The sequence below is a fragment of the Rhinoraja longicauda genome, chromosome 25, assembly GCF_053455715.1.
Source record: "Rhinoraja longicauda isolate Sanriku21f chromosome 25, sRhiLon1.1, whole genome shotgun sequence".
Classification (NCBI taxonomy): domain Eukaryota; kingdom Metazoa; phylum Chordata; class Chondrichthyes; order Rajiformes; family Arhynchobatidae; genus Rhinoraja; species Rhinoraja longicauda.
Window position 1 is genome coordinate 20,081,398 of NC_135977.1, and position 24,103 is coordinate 20,105,500.

Here is a 24,103-nt window from a genome sequence, read left to right on the forward strand (position 1 = left end):
ATGTGGGCCAATTGCAGTAGACAATCCAAAGCAGAGTGTTCAGAAATTAGGTGGATAGCAATGGAAATCTGTTTCAATGCTGATTGGGAGCCTGTGGTGTTGAACAGCAATCTGACACCCTATTGTTTCCTTGTCTCCTCTTTGCCTCCCTTTGCCCCCTTTTATCACCCCTCTGACAATCACAACCTTCATCACCTACATCCACCTCGCAGCTGCCTCGTCCTCCCTATCTATTTTCCAGCTATCTCCCCCTCCTGCTATAATCAGGCTGAAGGAAGGGCGGCACAGTGGACGCAGGGGGTGGAGAGTTACTGCCTTACAGCGCCAGTGACCCGGGTTCGATCCTGACTACGGGTGCTGTCCGTATGGAGTTTGTTCGTTCTCCTTGTGACCGCATGGGTTTTCTCCGGATGCTCCGGTTTCTTCCCACACTCCAAAGACGTACAGGTTTGTAGGTTAATTGGCTTTGATAAAATTGTAAAATTATTCCTTGCGAGTAGGATAGTGCTAGTGTACAGGCTGATTGCCGGTCAGCACGGACTCGATGGGCTGAACGACCTGTTTGCACGCTGTATCTCTAAAGTCTAAAGGCTCCTGACATGAAACGTCACCTATCCATGTTCTCCAGAGATGTTGCCTGACCTGCCGAGTTACTCCAGCACTTTGTGTCCCAAGCAACCCTATTAGCTATTTGATTAATCAATGTTTAAATCAGCATTATTTTTGATTCATCATCTTTGCAGTTTTTTACATATGTCATCATCCTATTTCAAGTCATTGGGCTGCCCAAAATATGATTGGAAACATCTTTGCCCAACCAGTCACTGATTAATTAATTTCTGACTTTGCAGTTTTAAGATTAATGATCAGTGACAACAAAAGAGGATACACATTTTGTGATAACAGTAATAGCTGAAGAAGAGACCATCTATTCCACACAGCTTTAATCAAATATTGTTCTTCAAATCTTAATAACATATTTGTCCGATCTGTGATAAGAATGCAGAGAAGATTTACGAGGATGTTGCCGGGACTCAACAGTCCGAGCTATCGGGAGAGGTCGGACAGGCAAGGACTTTATTCCTTCACGCGCAGTCAGCTGAAGGATAGTGTAGGAAAATAACTGCAGATGCTGGTACAAATCGAAGGTATTTATTCAGAAAATGCTGGAGTAACTCAGCAGGTCAGGCAGCATCTCAGGAGAGAAGGAATGGGTGATGTTTCGGGTCGAGACCCTTCAGACTGATGTCAGGGGGGCGGGACAAAGGAAGGATATCCTGAGGGGAATAGATAAGGTGAAAGTACAGAGTCTGTTACCCTGAGTAGGGGAATCAAGAACCAGAGGACATAGGTTTAAGGTGCGAGGGAAAGATTTAATACAAATCTGAGGGGCAACATTTACACTCAGAGGGTGGTGGACATGTGAAACGAGCTTCCAGAGGTGGTAGTTGAGGCAGGTCTTATTACATTATTTAAAAGACACATGGACAGGTACATGGATAGGAAATGGGCCAAACATAGAGGGATATGGGCCAAACATGGACAAATGGGGCTAGCTTAGATGGGGCATCTTGGTCAGCATGGACAAATTGGGCCGAAGGGCCTGGTTCAATGCTGTGACTCTAATGGTTCAGTGCTGTGACTATGACTCTATATTTATGTGCTAAGGGAATTGGCAATTGTCACAAAATTAAAGTGAAAAAAGGAAATATTTTAAATATTGATTTGTTAACAATCTCTCAGGATAATTTATCTACTTTATCAATTCACCAATTCAAACAGTTCATTTTCTGGGGCTGCGATTGCCATCACAAGAGTGTTTCAGTGAAAAGGTACTTGAACCGCTAATTGTCAGAGGTAACTTGGAGGGCAATGCTAAAGGGGGATTAATGTCCATATCCAACAGTCTGGGAACTAATGGTGAGGTTTAGAGAGAGATACAGTCTGTGGATAACAACAAATGGTGCGATAAATGAACCAGCCAACGCTGGAGATTGTCATATCAGGATGTGTTGTTTAAATCCAGTGCTTATTTTGTAGACAAAAAGGTGCTGGTACGCATATCAATTAATAATCAAACTCCATTTATCTGCAATTTGTTTTCCATCAATTTACCTCCCTTTTCTGTTTTGATTTTGCGACCAATCAACTTCTAATTTAATAAACTAATAACTTGAAAGTATGAAATAACATTTATTTACATAACATTTAAAATCTAGTTTTAAACAATGCACTGGCACAAAAATAAGCACTGCTTAAATCTATGCCATTTCCAGCTAATTTATGATATTAACAATATCAGAGGTTATGGGGAGAAGGCAGGAGAATGGGCCTTGATTGAATGGCGGAGTAGACTTGATGGGCCGAATGGCCCAATTCTGCTTCTAGGAAATGAATTTATGAACTTATTCTTTTTTCTTTCATTGAGCATTGAACAATAAAACATTTGGAGTCAGGCCCTTCCGCCCACCGAGTCCTCGCTGACCGTCGATCTTCCATTCACACAAATTCTATATCATCTCTTTTTTTTCATCCACTCATCAATTAGACGACAAACCCACACACCTTTGGGATGTGGGAGGAAACTGAAGCGCCTGGCTGAAACCTTGCAAACAGTAAGAACGTGTAGACTCCACATGGACAGCATCTGAGGTCAGGATCGAATCTGTGTCTGGTACTGTGAGGCAGCGGCTCCACCAGCTGCACCACCGTGCCACCATTTTCTTTGTAAACTATAATTCTCCTTGTGTCCCAGATGCAAGCAAAGATCTCTCAGATTGGTTTGATCCAGAATAAGGTCTTGAAGCAAATGGCATCAGATGTAATTGCCTATTATTCATTCGCACAAACCCAAAATGACTATATCTACACACTATCACTTGCATAATTTGTTTGATTAGTGGTATTGTGACTAATTTCCCCCTGCTTTGTCCCCCGCAGCGACAGATCTGACAACTTTTAGCACATTGAACATTAATAGCTTGTTACAAAATTAGCTTAAATTCTCAATCCTGACTCATTTGTATTGTCTAAATATAAACATGAGTTTAATGCAATGCGAGATGATTTTTCTTTCAGCTTTCTGGTAACTGAGGTAGAAAGCAACTAAAAAGTGAAGCCTTCCTTGAATTTCTTTCCTTTTTCTTTCCGATATCACAGGGGGGGATTTAATTACAACAGCACTTGTTCCAAAGGAAGGGAACTCGTCACGTAAAATCAAAATGAATACTGAGAGGTGTACTTTGTTCAGAATCTTTTATAAAGAGAGATTGTAAAATAATGGATTGATTTCTCTGGAGTGTTAGAAGTTGAGAAATAGTAGGATATAAAACGTGATGGAAGTATATAAAATTATGAGAGGCATAGGTAGGGTCGACAGTCAGAAGCATTTTTCGCCAGGGTGGAAATGTCAAAGATTACAGGGCATAGCTTTTAGTTGAGAGGGGCAAAGTTTAAAGTGGAAGTGTGGGTCAAGTTTTTTCATACAGAGGGTAAGAAAATAACTGCAGATGCTGGTACAAATCGAAGGTATTTATTCACAAAATGCTGGAGTAACTCAGCAGGTCAGGCAGCATCTCAGGAGAGAAGGAATGGGTGACGTTTCGGGTCGAGACCCTTCTTCAGACTGATGTCAGGAGGGCGGGACAATGGAAGGATATAGGTGGAGACAGGAAGATAGAGGGAGAACTGGGAAGGGGGAGGAGAAGAGAGGGACAGAGGAACTATCTAAAGTTGGAGAAGTCAATGTTCAAACCGCTGGGCTGCAAGCTGCCCAAGCAAAATATGAGGTGCTGTTCCTCCAATTTCCGGTGGGCCTCACTATGTCACTGGAGGAGGCCCATGACAGAAAGGTCAGACTGGGAGTGGGAGGGGGAGTTGAAGTGCTCAGCCTCCGGGAGATCTGTCTGTGTCAAAATGTGGTCGTAGAGCAGGAGGGCAGGAGAAATCACAGAGGGGGAGCAGTGAGAGAGCATGTTGTTAAACTCTAGTCGAAGAGAGGAGGAGAACTTCTTCAAAGTGGACATACCTTGTGGAGAACAGTGGAGTACCACAGTGGAACAACAGGTAGTGTAAGAAAATAACTGCAGATGCTAGTACAAATCGAAGGTATTTATTCACAAAATGCTGGTGTAACTCAGCAGGTCAGGCAGCATCCTGAGATGCTGCCTGACCTGCTGAGTTACTCCAGCGTTTTGTGAATTCATACAGAGGGTGGTGGGTGCCTGGAACGCGCTGCCAGGGGTGGTGGTGGCGGCAGATACAGTGGTACTGTTTAAGAGACTTTTGAATAGGCATATGGGTTTGCCATTTGGCATGATATGGCACAGGGATATGGATCAACTGCAGGCAGATGAGATTAGTTTAACGACATCATTGGCTTCCATAAATAGTCCCTGGTGTGCAGGATAGAACTAGTGGATAAGGGGGATCACTTGTCGACATGGACTCGCTGGAGCAAAGGGCCTATTTCCATGCTATATCTCTAAACTTAGTGGCACCTTTCCTACAGCAGGGTGACCAAAACTGAACACAATACTCCAAGTGCGGTTTCGCAACACGCCTGACTACTGGTTGTGATGTCCTTTCTGGACAGTGCACTGTACTTTACACCAGTGAACCTAAATGACACAGAAATATTATCACGGGTGAACGACATCCCAAATCCCAGCCTGCTGCCATGTGATGAATACAAACACCATTGACAAACAGTACACAAAGGAGTGAATGCTTGTGGGCTCACTGAATGACAATAACGTGCAACAGGCCTTCCCTTCTTCAACCCAAGACACAAAAACCTACTGACCGATTCTACCAGTGCAGCCACTAACTCACTCTGCAGGTCAGAGCAAATTCACTTCTTCAGGCTTCTCAGTGTTTTGTTAACATTTTGATATTTGAAGTGTCAGTAAGCTCGTTGATATTCCAACATGGAACATTTCATTACGGGAACAAAAACAAAATATTTTAAATGAAAGCGGAAAATGCCAGTAATGTTGGTTACATGAAGCTGTTTAGACATTAGACTTCAAAGAAACCACGCAGAAACAGAACCTTCAGCCCACGTCCGCGCCGACCAGCGATCACCCTGTACACCAGCACATTGGGGACAATTTACAATTTTTACTGGAGCCAATTAACCTACGAACCTGCACATCTGTGGGAGGAAACCGGAGCACCCAGAGAAAACCCACGCGGTCACCAGGGAAAAAGTACAAACTCCGTACAGACAGCACCCGTGATCAGGATCGAACCCGGGACTCTGGCGCTGTGAGGCAGCAGCTCTACCAATGTGTCACTGTGCTGCCTATTGTTGATGGCAATGGTGTGGAAAATGTTCTCCCGCTGGCACTGTGCAGAATTCTGGACCTGAGAGAGTCTTCAGGATCTTAAGGCAATGAACTTTTCCAGTATTTTCTGTTTTTTATTTTGGATTTCCAGCATTTTTCTTTGGTAATTTCAGACAATAATCTTGTACCTATTATTCATATCTCCCTCTCTGACTGACATCCAGATTTCACTGGGTATCTAACCCCCGTTTGTCATTTGTCCACCCTGCCGTGGAGCCCCTCCGTTCCCCCCTTCCTCCGCTGCTTACAGTGGTTTACATAGAACAACGATCATGGAACACAGAAGGGAACAAGCCCTCCGGCCCACAATGCCCGGCTGTGCCAAACGCCATTCCAAGATAATGGCTCGATTGTCATCAAGTTTTGTTTTTCCCCAGAATTAATAGCACACAACAAAAGCTTTTCAATGTACCTAACTGAAACTGAACTTAAACTGAAACCGATCTCATCTGCCTGCACATAATCCATAGTCCTCCATTCCCTGCATATCCACGTGCCTGTCTAAACACCTCTTAGATGCCACTATTATATCTGCCTCCACCACCACCCCTGGCAGCGTGTTCTAGGCACGCCACCACCCTCTGTGTAAAAAAAAAACTTGCCCCCACGTCTCCTTTAAACTTTGTCCCTCTCACCTTTAACCTATGCCCTCTTAATATTTCCATCCTGGGAGAAAGGTTCTGACTGTCTACCCTATCTATGCCTCTCACTATTTTATATACTGGTCGCCCCACAACCTCCAGTGTTCCAGAGAAATCAGTCTACTACGTCTGGCCAACTTCTCCTTATAGTTCATACACTCTGATTCAGGCAGCATCCAGTAAACCTTCTCGGCACCTTCTCCAAAGCATCCACATCCTTCCTGTGTTGGGGCAGCCAAAACTGCAGGCAATACCCTAAATGTGGCCTAACCAAAGTCTTATGGAACTGCATCATGACCTCCTGACTCATACAAAATTAGCCCTCTCCCTGTCTTCACAGATAGCTCCAGACTTGCCACTTATTTCCAGAATTTCCAGTTATTATTTAATTATTCTGACATAGTTCATTTGGTTCCTCTCCAAGAAAAAAATAAACTGGAATATCACATGTCAACACAACCACACACAAAGTGCTAGCCAGTGGGTCAAGCAGCATTTCTTGGAGAATGTGGATAGGTAACATTTCTTGGAGAATGTGGATAGGTAACGTCCCAACTCGAAACGTCTCTTACCCATGTTCCCCAGAGATGTTGCCTGACCAGGTGAGCTACTCCAGCACTTTGTATCTTTTTCTTTGTTTCCTTTGTTTTGTAAACCAACATCTGCAGTTACTTGTTTCTACATGTCCACAAAACCAGTTTGCCCTTAGCCAAACCTTCAGGAATAAATTATTCCAAAGACGTGCAGGTTTATAGGTTAATCTTTCTTCCTACCTACCTTTCTCCTGGTAGCCACTCTTTTCCACTCATTGCAGCGGCCCACCGTTACCCTGGGGCCTGCACCGTGGGCTCTTTCTCTTCCTGGGAGCTGGGAACTCCACGGCAGTGTCCGCCATCTTGTTGCTATAGAGCGCGTGCGCCAGGGTCTGGAGTGTAAACCTGACCGCAGGTTTCCCAGGGTTCCTCAGCTGTCCCACTGTGTGTGGAGTTTGCAAGTTCTCCCTGAGACCGCGCAAGTTTCCTCCGGGTGCTCCGGTTCCCTCCCACGTACCAAAGACGTGCAGGTTTGTAGGTAAACTGGCCTCTGTAAATTGTCCCTGGTGTGTAGGGAGTGGGTGAGAAAGTGGAGTAACATGGAACGAGTGTGGACGGGTGGTCGGTGTGGACTCGGTGGGCTGATGGGACCTATTTGCATGCTGTATCTTTAAACTCTTAAAAAAAAATGACAGGTAAAATTCATGCCTGAGGAACTTACTGCTGTTTCTGTAGTTTTGTTGTTGAACACCAGTCTTGCAAACGGGTCTGACGTGCCAGAGATATCTCTCGGTGCAAGATCTCTAGGGGGGTAATGAAGAACAGAACATCCATGAAATTTTCTTAAATCACAGCAGATTGGGCAATTATTCAATTGCAGTCAGAGCATTGGGATCCGGCTTAGCTAATTAGAGTTGATCAGTTGCTAAAAGAGTAGATCCAGCAGGGAGACCTCAGCTCCAATGGCACACACCGTGGAACTGGCAATACACTTCTTGAATTGCAGCTTAAGTTCAGGTTAAATCTCATCTACCATATCCGTTATTCTCGGCGAGGCTCCTATATATTGGCGAGACCAAGCACTGACTGGGCGATGGTTTCGTTGAACACTGATGCTCACCTTACCTTGGCCTACACGATCTCCCGGTTGCTAAACATTTTAACTCCCCTTCCCATTCCGATACTAACGTTTCTCGTCCTGCACCGCCTCCACTATCAGTGAGGCCACACACAAACTGGAGGAACAGCATCTCATATTTGGCTTGGGCAGCTGACAACCCAGTGGTTATGAACATTGGTTTCTCTAATTTCAAGTGCCGCTTGCATTCTCTCTCTTCCCCCCTCCCCCAGCCTAGTGGTCCTACTAGTTCCACTGTTCACATCCCTGCATCCCTTCATTATCACCTCTTCCTCAGCCAACAATGGGCCATTATGGGCTCTATCCTTCCTTGGTCATTTGCTGCCAGCCCTGATTTGTTCTACCTGCAGTTCCCCTCCACCCTCTACTTTCAGTCTGAAGAAGGGTTCCGGCCCAAAAGGTCACCTGTTCCTTTTCTCCTGTGATGCTGTCTGACCCGCAGAGTTGCTCCTGAACTTTGTGTCCATCTTCGGTACAAACCAGTACCGGCAGTCCCTTCCTACCCTTAAACATCACTGTGTTTGAAAGGTTCGAATCTGGTCACTCATTCTCTTGACATCCAGGGATAGATGATTAGGAGGAATGCAGGCAAGAACATGATGAGATTTACCCAAGGTAGGTCTCAACACTGAAAATGGCTGACCATGGGTGGCATTAATTAGAAATATTCATGGTCCCATTTTCCATGATTTGAATAGCAATCGGGAGGTTTGATGTTAAAGGGTTCCAGGGGTAGAGGAATCACGAACTTGAGGACAAAGGATTAAGGTGAGAGGGGAAAGATTTAATAGGAACCTGAGAAACAACTTTCTCACACAGAGGGTGGTAGGTGTATGCAACGAGCGGCCAGAGGAGGTAGATGAGGCACGTACAATAACAACATTTGGAAGACATTTCAACAGGTACATGGATCGGAAAGGTTTGAAGGGATTTGGGCCAGACTTGGACAAATGGGCCTAGGTTGGATGGGGGTGAAGATATACGCCCAGCGCTGGAGTAACTCAGCGGGTCAGGCAGCATCTGTGGAGAAAATGGATTGAGATCCTCCTTCAGACTGAAGGGGGCAACTCATGGAGGGGAGTTGAGTGAAAGGGCCTGTGTCGGTGCTGTACAACTCCAGGACATTTCACACCCAAGGAAATCATTGTGAAACAAGATCACTGCTGTGGCAAGGGGGAAATTGGAACTATGTTGGGTGTAGATCTCTCCCTTAAACAACAAGATGACAAGCAGCCTCGGGGGGGGGCAGGTTTTTGTGATGCTGGTGACATTGAAAGTGCCCAGGACTCTACACAGCTGCTCCTCCCAAAATGTCAAAGTCCAGAGAGCCATCAGACTTTGCCAAATCTCACAGGACAGTAAACAAAGCCTCAGTTTAATGTGTCTTCCAAATGTTGACACCTCTGGCAGTACAGCGCTTCATTAGCAGATGAGGGTTTTGTGCTTCGGTTGCTGAAGGGAGATTTGAACCCATGACCCTCTGGCTCGGAGCTCCAGTGCTTCTAAGTGAGCCGAGGCTGACACGTCCACAACCTGGCCCTTCTTTCCCTTTAAAGCTCTGAAAATTACATCCTGAACGGTGACTAATGTCTGGAAGTGCTTCTCACGAAATAGCTCCAATGGGAGATAAATGTCAAACTGTGATTTGGCACCAAAGCGTCAGTTGACTTTCAGCAGATGCCAAAGGACAGGGTCTGTACCGACACTCTCACGGGAGGCTGGGCCTGGCATTTAAACTCCTGTCAGTGTTGTGCTGAGTGAGCTCATTTATAAACAGTACAGTACAGGTCATCACTGATAAACCGTACAGGTAAGCACATCGCCCTTCCATCACCAATGCGTTAGTGGAAATTGGTAATGCAAGGCTTGGCCCTGTGCGATGAAGCTCATGAAATGTATTGGGTGTGATGACATGTCCTCCCTTAGGGCCACTCCGACCTCCCTCACCAGCAGACAGGCCCAGAGGAAGCCAACGTCCCACACCACAAACAATGCTTGGCCGCTGGAAAACACCAGCACTCTGTGCTAAGCCGAGGCCACAGTCAGACAAGCTACAACTGGGTCCAATTAGTGGCCCTTGGCTCAAGTTGTCACCACCTTGTCAGCCCTACCCCTTATAGAGCCAGGAGGTGCTGGGATGAATCCAATTTTCCTTGTGCCCTCTCTCTGATGGCAAAGGACTGCACCCTTCTGTGGACTGGGGCCCTCCTATTGGGCGAGTTCACCTTACAATGAGTGCCAGTGTGGTAACTGCTGATCCAATGTCGTGACCGACGCCACATAGGATAGCATTAAGATCATATATAGGAGCAGCAATAAGCCATTCTGTTCCTCTAGCCTGGTTTGTCATGTACAAGATCTTGGCTGATCTTAACATAGAAACATAGAAAATAGTTGCAGGGGGAGGCCATTCGGCCCTTCGAGGCAGCACCGCCATTCATTGTGATCATGGCTGATCATCCACAATCAGTAACTTGTGCCCAATTTCTCCCCATATCCCTTGATTCCACTAGCCCCCAGAGCTCTCTCTCTAACTCTCTCTTAAATCCATCCAGTGATTTGGCCTCCACTGCCCTCTGTGGCAGAGAATTCCACAAATTCACAACTCTCTGGGTGAAAAAGTTCCTTCTCACCTCAGTTTTAAATGGCCTCTCCTTTATTCTAAGACTGTGGCCCCTGGTTCTGGACTCCCCCAACATTGGGAACATTTTTCCTGCATCTAGCTTGTCCAGTCCTTTTATAATTTTATATGTCTCTATAAGATTCCCTCTCATCCTTCTAAACTCCAGTGAATACAAGCGTAGTCTTTTCAATCTTTCCTCATATGACAGCCCCGCCATCCCAGGGATCAATCTCGTGAACCTACGCTGCACTGCCTCAATAACAAGGATGTCCTTCCTCAAATTAGGAGACCAAAACTGTACACAATACTCCAGATCTTCTACCTTGTTACTATTTTCCCGCCTTCTACCTACATCCTTTGATTCCTGTAATGGATACGTGTTCTTTTTAATGGGTGGGAAGAGGGATGTGGTGGAAGGGGTAAGGATGAGTTTCCAAATAACCTCAAATAGTTCTAGAGCCCAGGAACCCAAGAATTCTATATTTAGCTCTGTCCAAGACCTTTAGTTCAGTTTAGTTTATTGTCACGTGTACCGAGGTACAGTGAAAAGCCTTTGTTGCGTGCTAACCAGTCAGCGGAAATACATGATTACAATCGAGCCATTCAGTGTATAGATACACGTTAAGGGAATAATGTATAATGAATAAGGGAATAAGGGAACAAGGATAATCAGTTCAAAGGGAGCTCTGCCACAGCATGGCACACATTCCAATGTTATTATTGTAATAACTATCATGTTCATAAATTTTAGGAGCTGAATTAGGCCATTTGGCCCATCAAGTCTACTCTGCCATTCAATCACGGCTGGCCCATCTCTCTCTCTCAACCCCATTCTCCTGCCTTCTCCCCACGTCTTCCTTGAAATAATGTCGCCAACCTGAACTGATCCAGGGTGCCTGGATTTACCGGATTAAAAGCTTGTTTCAAATGAAATTACATAAAATTCTCAATTAGCTGTGAAGTTGCCTTGTTGATTTACAATTTTTTTTTCCACTCAATAACTCAATTAATTAGAGGATTAGCAAGTAGACACTGCCTGGGGAATAGATTTTAGTTGTCTTATCTTCTAAGCTCCTCAGCACATTCTGTTCATAAACATTGTATGAGAGGTGATGGGGCACAATTTTTTAATTTCTTTCTTCTAAGAAGCAAGCTGAATGCACTAAAGACAAAATAAAATGGCAGTATACTCATAGTCCTTAAAGAGACAGCCGTACAGTTATGTTAACCCACTTGGCGTTTGGTTATACATCATTTGAAAACGTGCTGCACAAGATTAGAAATAAACACATTGGTGTGAAATGTGAACAGCTTTATTTTAAATAGGCAGCATTTCCAAAAGATGTTAAAGTGTTTGTTCCAGATATATCGCTGTCTTTGTTAAAACAGCTCTTGAAGGAATTTTACACACATTAATGGATTTTCATCTAATATCATAAAACATTCGCAATTATGTAAGAAGGAACTGCAGATCCTGGTTTACACAGAAGATAGACCCTTCTTCAGGATCTCAACCCAAAACGTCACCCATTCCTTCTCTCCAGAGATGCTGCCTGTCCCGCTGAGTTACTCCAGCTTTTTGTGTCTAACATTTGCAATTAGACAGCTTTTTACCTCAGTTCAATAGATGTGCTGGCAGCACTCAGTCAAAGATTCATTCAGCATGGAAACAAGGCCCTTCGGCCCAACTCGTTCATGCTGACCAAGCTGCACCATCTGCACTAGTTCCATTTGCCTGTGTTTTGCCCATATCCCGCTGAAACAATCCTCTCCAATATACCTGCCCAAGTGCATTTTAAACACTACCTCCTACCTTATCTGGCAGCTCATTTCATACACCCACCTCCCCGAGTGAAAAAGTTGCCCCTCTCACCTTAAACCTATGTCCTCTGGTTCTTGATTCCCCAATGCTGGGTAAAAGATTCTATGCATTCACTCTATCTATTCCCCATGGTTTTATACACCTCTATAAGAGCACCCTTCATCCTCATGGACTCCAAGCAATAAAGTCATATTGATACCTGTCAACCAATAATTTCACTGGTTCACTGGTACTTTATGGTCACGTGTGCCTATAAGAAACTTTTTTTTTGCATACAGTTCAGTGACAATACATTAGACACAATCATACTAAGTATAAGTGTGTAAGATAGTAGCCCACACAACGTCAGTGCACAGAGCCACCACTGTGGAATTCTCTGCCACAGAAAGCAGTGAAGGCCAATTTACTGGATGTTTTCAAGAGAGAGATAGATTTAGCTCTTAGGGCTAAGGGAATCAAGGGATATGGGGAAAAAGCCGGAACAGGGGAACAGATTTTGGATGATCTGCATGAAGGGCCGAACGGCCTACTCCTGCACCAATTTTCTATGTTACGATGTAAGTGCCATTATGGGCGGCGCGGTGGCGCGGTGGCGCAGCGGTAGAGTTGCTGCTTTACAGCGAATGCAGCGCCGGAGACTCAGGTTCGATCCTGACTACGGGTGCTGCACTGGAAGGAGTTTGTACGTTCTCCCCGTGACCTGCGTGGGTTTTCTCCGAGATCTTCGGTTTCCTCCCACACTCCAAAGACGTACAGGTATGTAGGTTAATTGGCTGGGTAAATGTAAAAATTGTCCTTAGTGGGTGTAGGATAGTGTTAATGTGCGGGGATCGCTGGGCGGCACGGACTTGGAGGGCCGATAAGGCCTGTTTCCGGCTGTATATATATGATATGATATGATGATGTACCCTACAAGTCCAATTTTTTTTAAACGTTAGCGCTTTAACTTGGCTATAAAGGATTTGGACATAGGACAGAATTGCTGACTCAGCAAACATTCTACGTCATAAGATTAGTTTGGAGATACAGCATAGAAACAGACCCATCAGCCCACCGAGTCCGCACTGACTAACGGTCACCCATCTACCAGCTCTATGTTATCCCAGTTTTGTATCCTATACACTAGGGGCAGGTTACAGAGGGCCAATGAACCTACAAACCCGCACGGCTTTGGCACCTCGAGGGAAACCGGAGCACCCGGAGAAAACCCACGCGGTCACAGGGAGAACGTACAAACCCCCTACAGACGGCACCCATAGTCAGGGTCAAACACAGGTCTCTGGCGCTGTGAGACAGCAACCCAATCACTGTGCCACTGCCACACCAAGCAAGAGTAAACAAATAAAGGTATCTTCTTCCAGCAAAAAATAGGCCAATATCAATTTTAAAAATGCACGGTAGGATGGTCACAGGTAAATTAGATGCACTAAATCAAACACAAATCACCAAACTTGATAGGCAGCAAATTTTGTTGGTCGTCTCTGCTCTTACTACTTTTCATTGTGTATCGGGGAAAGTAACATCAACTTATTCTAAACACAATGTTCTGGAGGAACTCAGATGGTCAGGAAGTGTCTGGGAAGGTAATGGACAGATAGCATTTCAGGTAGGGACCCTTCTTCAGACTCTGCCTGAGGTGTTTCAAACTGAAAAAGGGGTCCGAGCTCAAATGTCAACTGTCCATTTCTCTCCACCCGATCAGTCTGAAGAAGGGTCCTGACCCAAAACATCATCTGTCCATTTCCCTCAACAGATGCTGCCTGACCCACTGAGTTCTTCCAGCACTTTATGTTTTGCCCAAGATTCTGGCATTTGCAAATTCCTGTGTCTATAATGTATTATTTGAGTGAGATAAAAAATTGTTATTCTGATGTTCAACTGAATGCAAAAGAATAGAGGTGCAGCTTTGAAAACACATACCTCCATATTCAGGGACAGTTTCTTCCCAGCTGTTATCAGGAAACGGAGCCGTCCTCTCACCAGCTCGAGAGAAATCCTGACCTTCCATCTACCTCGTTGCACACCTTCAAACGATTGTTAATCAGACTTTACCTTGCATTAAATGTTATAACCCTTATCCTATTTCTGTAGACACTGTGGTCAGCTTGATGTAATCGTGTTTTGCCTTTTCGCTGACTAGATGGCACTCAGCATAAAGCTTTTCACTGTGCCTCAGCACACATGACAACAATAAACTCAACTGAGCTAAACCCAATGATTTGTTTTTAACCCATGCAAAAGCATTTCTCCCTTTCTACAAGGCTGCATCAATATTCAAGCACGTTGCCTGCTCTCACTGACTGCTGGCTTGGAGATCAGCTCTCATCCCTGACCGTCTCAATTTCCCTTTCTGCCTTTGAACTGAATGACACAACTCAATGTGCAGCTCGTGAGTCAGAGAAGAAAGGAATTACTTTTAAAGGTGCAAAGGCCATTCAAAGTTGAAAGTTCATTCTCTGCTGAAAGCTTTAATAATGAATGTGTCATTTCAGAAGAAACCCGTGTCGTGTCCAGTTCTCAAAATGATGAGAATAGACAGGCAGCATCTCTGGATAGAAGGAAAGGGTGATGGTTCGGTTCGAGACCCCTCTCAAAATAATGAGATTCTTTCATCTTGTAACATGAATATAGAACATTAAACAGTACAGCACAGGAACAGGCCCATTTGGCCCACAAAGTCTGCACCAAGCAGCATGACAAAACCAACTCTTCACTGCCTGCACAAGATCCATGCGCCTCCATTTCTTTCATATCCGCGTCCCTATCCAAAAGTCGCCTGAACCCCATTATCATATCTGCCTCCACCATAACCCCCGGCAGCACATTCCAGGCACACAGCACCCTCTGCGTAAATAAACCTGCTCGGCCCATCTCCTTTAAACATTGTCCCTCTCACCTTAACGCCATGCTCTAAAGGCAGTAAGTCGAGTCTTTAATATTTCCATGCTGAGAAAAAGGTTCTGACCGTCGACACAATCTGTGCCTCTCTTAATTGCACATACGTCTATCAGATCTCGCCGCAACCTCCGGCGCTCCAGGGAAAAACTCTTCCCCCCCTGTAGCTGATACCCCTGAATCCAGGCACCATTTTGGTGAACTTCCTCTGCACCCTCTCCAAATCCTTCCTACAATAGGGTGGCCAGAACTGCACACAATACTCCAAATACAGCCTGACCGAAGTCCAATGAAGCTGCATCATGACTTTCATTTTCTGAGAAAGATCTCATGGGTAGAAGAATAGATTGCTGAGGAGAATAGATGCAACTGGTCGATTTGCATTGTTAACGTATGTGTGGGGAATATCATTCCCATAGAGTTCCAGCCCTATTCAGGAGTTGTCACGCCTTGTGTACAAGTGGTCGTTTCATACAGTTTTATCTGTTCACAAGCCCCAATTCAGAGGCTCAATAACATAATCTAGACCATATCCTGAAATGGATCCAAAATTCATGGGGTAGCATACGGACCAACATTAATCTTCCAATTAACCTCCAAGAATAGATTGAATGGATGTGAGTATTGCTATGTTCACGTTCATAGCATATGAAAGTCATACAGCATGGATGCAGACCATTCAGCCCAAATAATGTATGCAGACCAAGATGTCTATCTAAGCTATTCCCACTGCTCATGTTTGATCAAAATGCCTCTCAACCTTCCCTATCTATATACCTGTCCAAATTCATATTAAATGTTATTATTGTAGCTGCCTCAACAATTCATGACACAAAGTGTTGGATTAACTCAATGGGTCAAGTATATGGTCAGGAGTATATGGTCAGGCGGCATTTTTGGTCAAGACCTTTCTTCTTGCTATCCGTTCTCCCGAGATGCTGCCTGACCCCGTTGAGTTACTCCAGCACTTTGTGCCCTTTTTTTGTAAACCAGCATCTGCAGTTCCTTGTTTTTGCCTCAACCATTTGGTCGAGCTGCTGCCTCACATCGCCAGGGCCCCAGGTTCGATCCTGACCTTGAGTGCTGTCTGCGTGGAGTTTCCATGATCTCCCTGACAGTTCTTTCAGGTTAGGCAGAGAGTCACTTGCTCCTCCTCCAACCTCATCTACTGTATCCGTTGTTCAAGATGTTCGACTATAGGAAGACCAGTAGTGTCACAGAAATGCTTCATGAACTCAAATGGGACACCCTCCAAAGACGCTGTACAATATCCAGGCTTACTGCAGTCCACAAAGAAACCCACTCATTAGCTCCATCCAACATTGCCCATCTTTCATACAGTCGGAACAACAGACTAGAAACTCGACTAAACCAATCGTTGAATTATATAACCATCAAGGCCAACAAAGACTGTTTCCGCTACTTGCTGTATCCCAAAACCATCCCTGTTTGGAATCCTTTGCCACCGCGTATAAAATCTGCTGCTGATAGTAAATCTTTTAAACTGTTGCTTGCAAACACTAGATTTTAAATCTGCAACTGCATGCATGAGGGACTGCACGTTTATAGCCCAACAGCGGCCGTTGGTGCAGAATCAACAAGACAAGACAAGATGTGGACTCTTAAGGGCCTGTCCCACTTAGGCGATTTTTTAAGCGACTGCCGGCGACTGTCAAAGTCGTAGCAGATCGCCAAAATTTTCTTTTACCCTACGACAATGACCACGACAATGCCGAGTCAGGTCGATACAAGTTACTTTTTTTGTGAAACTAGCACCTGGCTAAGAGATTACACCGTCTTCGGAAACATCGCGAAATTCCCACGCTTATCAATGTTTCTCCGGCGTCCTAATTTTCGCTGAAATCACTGACAAGTCTGTAATTATTTGAGAGTTTTGAAATATAACATCTTGCCCGGGTTACTTGAAAACCAAGCTTCACGGTAACAAGGCATAAACTGGATTGACTTCCAGTTTACTAATAGCACGATCATGCCCGCGACACCCCGGCGAACTGTCGGCGACAGCCTAGTCACCGGCAGTCGCCTTAAAATCGCCTAAGTGGAACAGGCCCTTTATACATTCTTGATACCAAACGTAGACTGGATGATCGTTTCGTTGAACACCTGCGCTCAGTCCGCCTGGACCTACATGATGTCTGGTTTCCCTTTCCCGTGACTTTCAGTCTGAAGAAGGGTCTCAACCCAAAACGTCACCCATCCCTTCTCTCCAGAGATGTTGCCTGTCCCTCTGTGTCCCGCATTTTGTGTCAGATACAGGATTATGTCAGATACAAGCAGTTTGTTAACATGAGAAACTGAAACCAACTGTTCATGCAAAAAGAGACATTTATGCCCTCTGTGAAAAAGTGTTAAAGGTAATGTAGAAACAAGGAACTACTGGTGCTGGTTTACAAAAAGAAGAGATAAATAGGCAATAGACAATAGGTGCAGGAGGAAGCCATTCGGCCCTTCGAGACAGCACCGCCATTCAATGTGATCATGGCTGATCACTCTCAATCAGTACCCCGTTCCTGCCTTCTCCCCATACCCCCTGACTCCGTTATCCTTAAGAGCTCTATCCAGCTCTCTCTTGAATGCATTCAGAGAATTGGCCTCCACTGCCTTCTGAGGCAGAGTGTTGGAGTAACACTCCAAGTGCTGGAGTAACTCAGCGGATCGGACAACATCCCAGGAGAAGATGGATGGGTGACGTTTTTGGTCGGGACCCTTCTTTAAAATAGAACGTGTTTGACAGCAATCTCTCAATTCTACAGCCTGGGAATTCTTTTAAAAAAAACAAATTAATTACAAATAATTGCTCTCTTGACCCTCACGTCTTCAATCATTAGTTACTTATATTAATAAAAGTGCCGCAGTGCCGCCCCATTAGATCTATTCATAAAATGGACACAGACACTATCTCTGATGCCCTAGCCAATACTTTTCTCCTCAAAGAATAACCACTACATGAAGGGAAGCAGGCCATTATCTCAATGCATCTGCAAGATCTTGCTGGGAGTAAATTGGCCATCACATTTTCCTCCATTATAACTGCCCGCACTTAAAGAGTTCCTCATCTCGAAATAAGCATTTCCAGAGAATAGTAATGGACAACCAGGCAAATAGGTTGCTTTTTTTATGAATAGACTTGCAAGGAATTTGTTTGCAACAGATCTCAAATTTGTTCTCAAATTGATTCCCCAAACGAGTCTTGGAAAAGCTGGCTAAATAACTCAGGCCTCTGCATACCGATCCAATAAATCAATCCTTACACTGCACATAACTTTGAGTGTTTCCAAAACTGTTATACCTCTCATTAAGCTTCCTAATGATAAAGTAAAATTTATTTTATGTATAAATAATATATATAAAAATAAGATGCTGAGCTGAATACCTGACTTGTATACGATTCTGAACTCAATGAAATCAGACTGAAGCTTTTCATATGAGAATAATTTCCCTGAGGGCGTTCATAAGACAGGTGACTAACAGGGGTCTAAAGAGAACCCATTAAATGTACTCAGTCAGTCAACATAAAGAGGAAAGTAATGCTCTCGATCTCCTGAGCCTCAGTCAATGGCAGCTTTGTGTATGTAGGAGCCTGGCATTCTTTATGAATTCAGACATATCCACTAAACACACACAGAGAACGGGGATAATTTTCTACTTTGCTGTTATTAGAAGCCAACCTCAAGCCTATGCCTGCGTCTAAGTCCACAATGCTTCATTTAATTGGTCTTCTGCTATTTTCCTATCATCTGACTTCATTTAAAAGGGCAATTTCCAATAGAGCAGCAACAAGCCGCCTATAACTAGAATTCTCACGTTGCCAGGATACCCCGCTCCTGTTCTTTTTCTGAATTACTAATCTCAATATTCAGTCAAAACAGAATGTACTACATGAATTTCCTGAAGATTTTCTTGTCAGATCTGACAGTCTCGGGTCCCTTGTTATGGAAGGTTTAAAAGACGCACGGTATAATTACAGCGGAGAACAATCATCAAAATGTGCCCGTTTTCCAATCCCACACTATCAAACATTTATCTGAGTGGAATCCCACACCGCCAAACATTTAACCGAGTCGAACCCGTCTGCACAGTTACATCTAAGCGTGGCACCTCAAATTACTATCATTTCACTACTGTGATATCTTAAACATAATTTTGACACCTAAAAATTGCCATGTCATTAAGGAGCACTTTTTAAAGTTCACAATGGACTGTACTGTACAAATATAACAATGCTTTAGCTATAATTCTTATAATCTCTGATCTTCCTCCAAAATCTATCATCTGCTTATACCCACAGAGTCAATATTCGTTATGAATCTCAGTACAATTATAGAGAGTGTTTCATTGTCATATATACTGATAACAGTGAATGTCCAATTTGCAGCAGTATAACACGCCTGGAAACACAACACGTAGATAATAAACCAACAGCAAAATCAATAAAATTCTTATCTATCCTCAAATAATTCCTCAGCGCAACAAAAACTGAAGAATGGTTAATATCCCTCATTACGGCTTTTCATTGCCTGAAATAATAAAGATTACTTTCTTGATTTTTATTTGCAACTGAATCTAACTTTGTTCTCCACTTGTATCACAGGGGAGCAGTACAATGGAGACGCAAACAACTGCAAATGCTGGAATCTTGAGCAAAACACAACATGCTGGGGGAAATCAGCAGTTCAGGCAGTATCTGTGGAGAAAAATGGACAGGTGGCTTTTCATGTCAAGACACTTCAGATTGTTGGAGAGAGGTGGAGAACGTCTTCAAACTAAACAATGCTTTGGGGAGATTTTGCAGTGAACCAGTGAAATGGAGATATGTGGAACGGCAGAGATTGGAATCTTGAACTAAACACAAAGTGCTGCAGGAACTCAACAGGTCAGGCAGCATCTTGAATTGATTGATGGAATGATACGGCGTGGAAACAGGCCCTTCGGCCCACCGAGTCCTCGCTGCCCTGTCTATGTTATCCCACTTTTGCATCCACTCCCTCCACACAAGGGACAATTCACAAAGACCAATTAACTTAAAAAGTTGCATGTGGGAGAAACCACGTGGTCACAGGGAGAACATGCAAACTCCACACAGACAGCACCTGAGGTCAGGATCGAACCCGGGTCTCTGGCCTTGTGAGGCAGCAGCTCTACTAGCTGCACCACTGTGGAGAGAATGGACAGACCGCATTTCAGGTCGGGTCTCGTCTTCAGACCTATGTGCCGTTTTGGTCTCCTTCAGTAACTATCACTGACAACAATATTCCAAATCATTTAACGCCACTTATCGCACAGCTATTGTCTTTTCACCTCTGGCTTTTTTTCCAACTATCTGCAAATTTAAACAAATCCTCACCTGTATCCACCTATCTCGCTTGCCAAACATTTTCCTGCCCCCATCTCTCTTCAGGCTTTCTCCCCCAAATACATTCAGTTTGAAGAAGGAACCGGACCCAAAACATCACCTGTCCGTGTTTTCCAGAGATGCTGCCTGACCTGCTGAGTTACCCCGGCACTTTTTAAAATGTAAACCAGCATCTGCAGTTCCTTGTTTCTTCAAATCATTCCACTGTTTAGACCACTAAGTGACAGTCTCAGTGCCGTTCTTAAATCTAGCTGAGAAAGATAAAGTGTTGTGCACTTTTAGCCCACTCAACCCTTTCGTATGAGAACAGATCTGATGCTAAACTCACTGGTGAAGAGAGCCTTGTATGTCACTGAGCAGAATACAAATCTCTGTCAAAAACCTTGCCAATAGAAGTCTTCCATTTTCATATAATGAGCACAGCATGTCAGAGAATCCAATAAATAAGCAAGATGCTGAGTTGATTTTGTCATTTGTAAGTTTATAAGTTTTAGGAGCAGAATTAGGCCATTCAGTCCATCAAATCTACACTACCCTTCAACCATGGCTGATCTATCTTTCCCTCTCAACCCCATTCTCCTGCCTTCTCCCCATAACCCCTGACACCTATACTAATCAAGAACCTATCAATCTCTGCATTAAAAATACCCATTGACTTGGCCTCCACCGCCATCTGTGGCAATGGATTCCACAGATTCACCACCCTCTGACTAAATAAATTCCTCCTCATCTCCTTTCTAAAGGTACGTCCTTTTATTCTGAGGCTGCGGCCTCTGGTCCTAGACTCTCCCACTGGTGGAAACATCCTCTCCACATCCACTCCATCCAGGCCTTTCACTATGCGGTAAGTTTCATTGAGGTCCCCGCCCCCCCATCTTTCTAAACTCCAGCAAATAAAGGCTCAATGTCGTCAAACGCTCATCGTATGTTAACCCAACCATTCCTAGAAGCATTCTCGTAAACCTCCTCACATGTTCATCAAAGTTACAAATGAATTTTAGAGCACAGAACAGTACAGCACAAGAGCAGAGCCTTCAGCCCACCATGTCCGTGCTGAACATGATGCCAAAGCCAACCCTTATCGGCCTGAACAGAACCCGTACCCCTCCATTCTGTGCATCTGTGTGTGACTATAAAAAGTTTTAAATGCCACTCATAGATCTGTTTCAACCACCAGCATAGGTTGTGTGTTCCAGGCACTCATCACTTTCTGTAGAAAAACACTTGCCTGGCACATCTCCTTCAAACTTTGCCCTTTTTATCTTAAAGCCTTGAACTCTAGTGTTTGGTTTTTCCATCCTGGGATAAAGATTCTGGCAGTCCACCCTATCTCGCTCTCATCATTTTATGTACTCCGGCATGCCAGAGAATTTTGAAGATCAACGTGAAGCGTGATTAATATTTATGATGTTCAGCAAGTCACAGCCAGATAATTCAAATGATGGAAGTTTTAGAATTCATAAAAAGCACCTCAGCTTCACAACGTCTGTTACAGAGACTTACTCGATTAGTACAGGTGTCAGGATTATGGGGAGAAAGCAGGAGAATGGGTTTGAGATAGAGAGAGATAGATCAGCCATGATTGAATGGTGGAGTAGACTTGATGGGCCAAATGGTCTAATTCTGCTCCTGTCACTTATGAACTTATCTAGAGTGCAGATGACTTCCAGTTGAAATGACTTCCCAGAACCATTTTAATAGTGCTGCTGGTAGAGCTGCTGCCTCACAGCACCCTAGACCGCGGTTCGATCCTGACTACAGGCACTGTCTGTATGGAGTTTGCATGTTCTCCCTGCGACAGCTTTACAGGCACTAAATACATGGAACAGTGTTGAGCATACTAACAGGTTGCATCATGGCCTGGGCTAGCAACCCAAATGCCTAGGTACAAAGGAAATGATTAACAGTTGTGGATACTGCCCAGTCCATCACAGTACCCATCTCCCCACCATTGAAGAGATCTAGAGGAGGCCTCAAATGCACAGGCAGCATCAGCAAGGGGCTCGCTCCACCCTGGCCACCCACTCATTTCACTCCTGCCATCGGGGGGAAGGTACAGGAGCCTGGAAATTGTGACCTCCAGGTTCAGGAACAGCTTCTTCCCAACAATCATCAGGCTCTTGAACACGACCAACTAAACTTCAAACTATGAACTGTTTTGTGCGCACGAGGGACCCGAGTCGGGCTTTTATTTTGTTTTGAACTTTATTGTTTTTTTAAATGTAATGAACTTTTTTCTGTTTCTTATGTGATTTATTGGAGACTTTGTTTACAAACCTGCTATGCAGCTGCAAGTATGAATTGTTCCATTTTGGTACACATGACAATTAAACACTCTTGAGTATTGACTCTGTTGACTCTTGAACAGGCCCTTCAGCCATCAATGTCTGTGCTGAACAGAATGACACCTTAAACTAATCGTCTCTGCCTGCACACGATCCATATTTCTCCAAACCCCTTCATATCCAAGTGCCAATCTAAAAGCCTCTTAACGTCTCTGCCTCCACCACCATCCCTGGCAGCACTTTCCAGGCACCCACCACCCTCTGTGTGAAAAGACTTGCCTTGTGCATCTCCTTTAAACGTTGTACCTCTCACCTTAAAGCCATGCCCTCTAGCGTTTGGCATTTCCAACCTGGGGGAAAGGTTCTGACTGTCTACCCTATCTGTGCCTCCATATACTTCCATCAGGTCTTCCTTCAACCTCTGCCTTCCAGGGAAAACAATCCAAGTTTGTCCGTATAGCTAATACCCACCAATTCAGGTAGTTGTACAAACTGTTCAGCGTAGCTTTGTCGGTGGCCTTTCTCGTTATTAGTGTGAAATACAATTTTTTTATTTGCTCTGATTCTTTGGCAATGAAGTTTTCTCTCACCTGGCTTCGATAAGATGGCACTTCAGGACTTTAGTCTGCCGATCTCGGATAATCTCCAAACCCAGGTGTATCTCTCCTTGAATCTCCTCATCCGGGTGAATTCGAATCAAATTTATCCAGTTGTCAATACCTGAAGAACAAAAGGCTTTTATTATGACCAATGCACTCATTAAAAAAAAGCCAGATGGATAAAAGTCAATGTACATCAGTTCAGAACTCGGTTCATAAATTTATGTTTATAAGTCATAGGAGCAGAATTAGGCCCTTCGGCCCATCAAGTCTACTCCACCATTCAGTCATGGCTGATCTATCTTTCCCTCTCAACCCCATCCCCTGCGTTCTTCCCATGAATAAAGTCCGATATTTAAAATCACCTTCAGCAGAACTGAACATTCCACATGGCACAGGCCTTGCGATGTACTGCACTTCTGAAATTTTAATCCATTAAAATCTCCGGGTGAGATCCTGCTGTCAGGTGTGAGCTGATATTGTTTTATCTGCTAAGTTCCTGCTTACCATTTACACATCTGCTAATGTTAAGCAAAAAACAAACTGCTGGAGGAACTCAGCAGCTCAGGCAGCATCTGTGGAGGGGTTGCACAGATGATGTTTCGGGTCAGGACCCTTCCTCAGGTTGATGAGGGGAGGAGAACGTCTTCAACGAGGACGTACTTTGAGGAGAATTCGCAGTGGGTAAAGCAGTGACTCAGGAAACTGCAGATGCTGGGAACTTGAGCAAAAAATTCTGAAGGGTTCCATCCCAAAACATCGTTTGTCCATTCCCTCCACAGATCAGTCTGGAGAAGGGTCCACGGTGGCGCAGCGGTAGAGTTGCTGCTTTACAGCGAATGCAG

The 24,103-nt window shown here is 44.3% G+C and overlaps 1 protein-coding gene across 1 annotated transcript in view; it reads right to left on the bottom strand.

Moving 5' to 3' along the window:
* rasal1a (RAS protein activator like 1a (GAP1 like)) overlaps window positions 1-24,103 on the bottom strand; it is a 146,683-nt gene that overhangs the window by 95,350 nt on the left and 27,230 nt on the right. Inside the window, 2 exon segments of the mRNA XM_078421548.1 lie at window positions 7,244-7,325; window positions 23,250-23,379. Of these exon segments, the coding sequence (XP_078277674.1) occupies window positions 7,244-7,325; window positions 23,250-23,379 (212 nt within the window).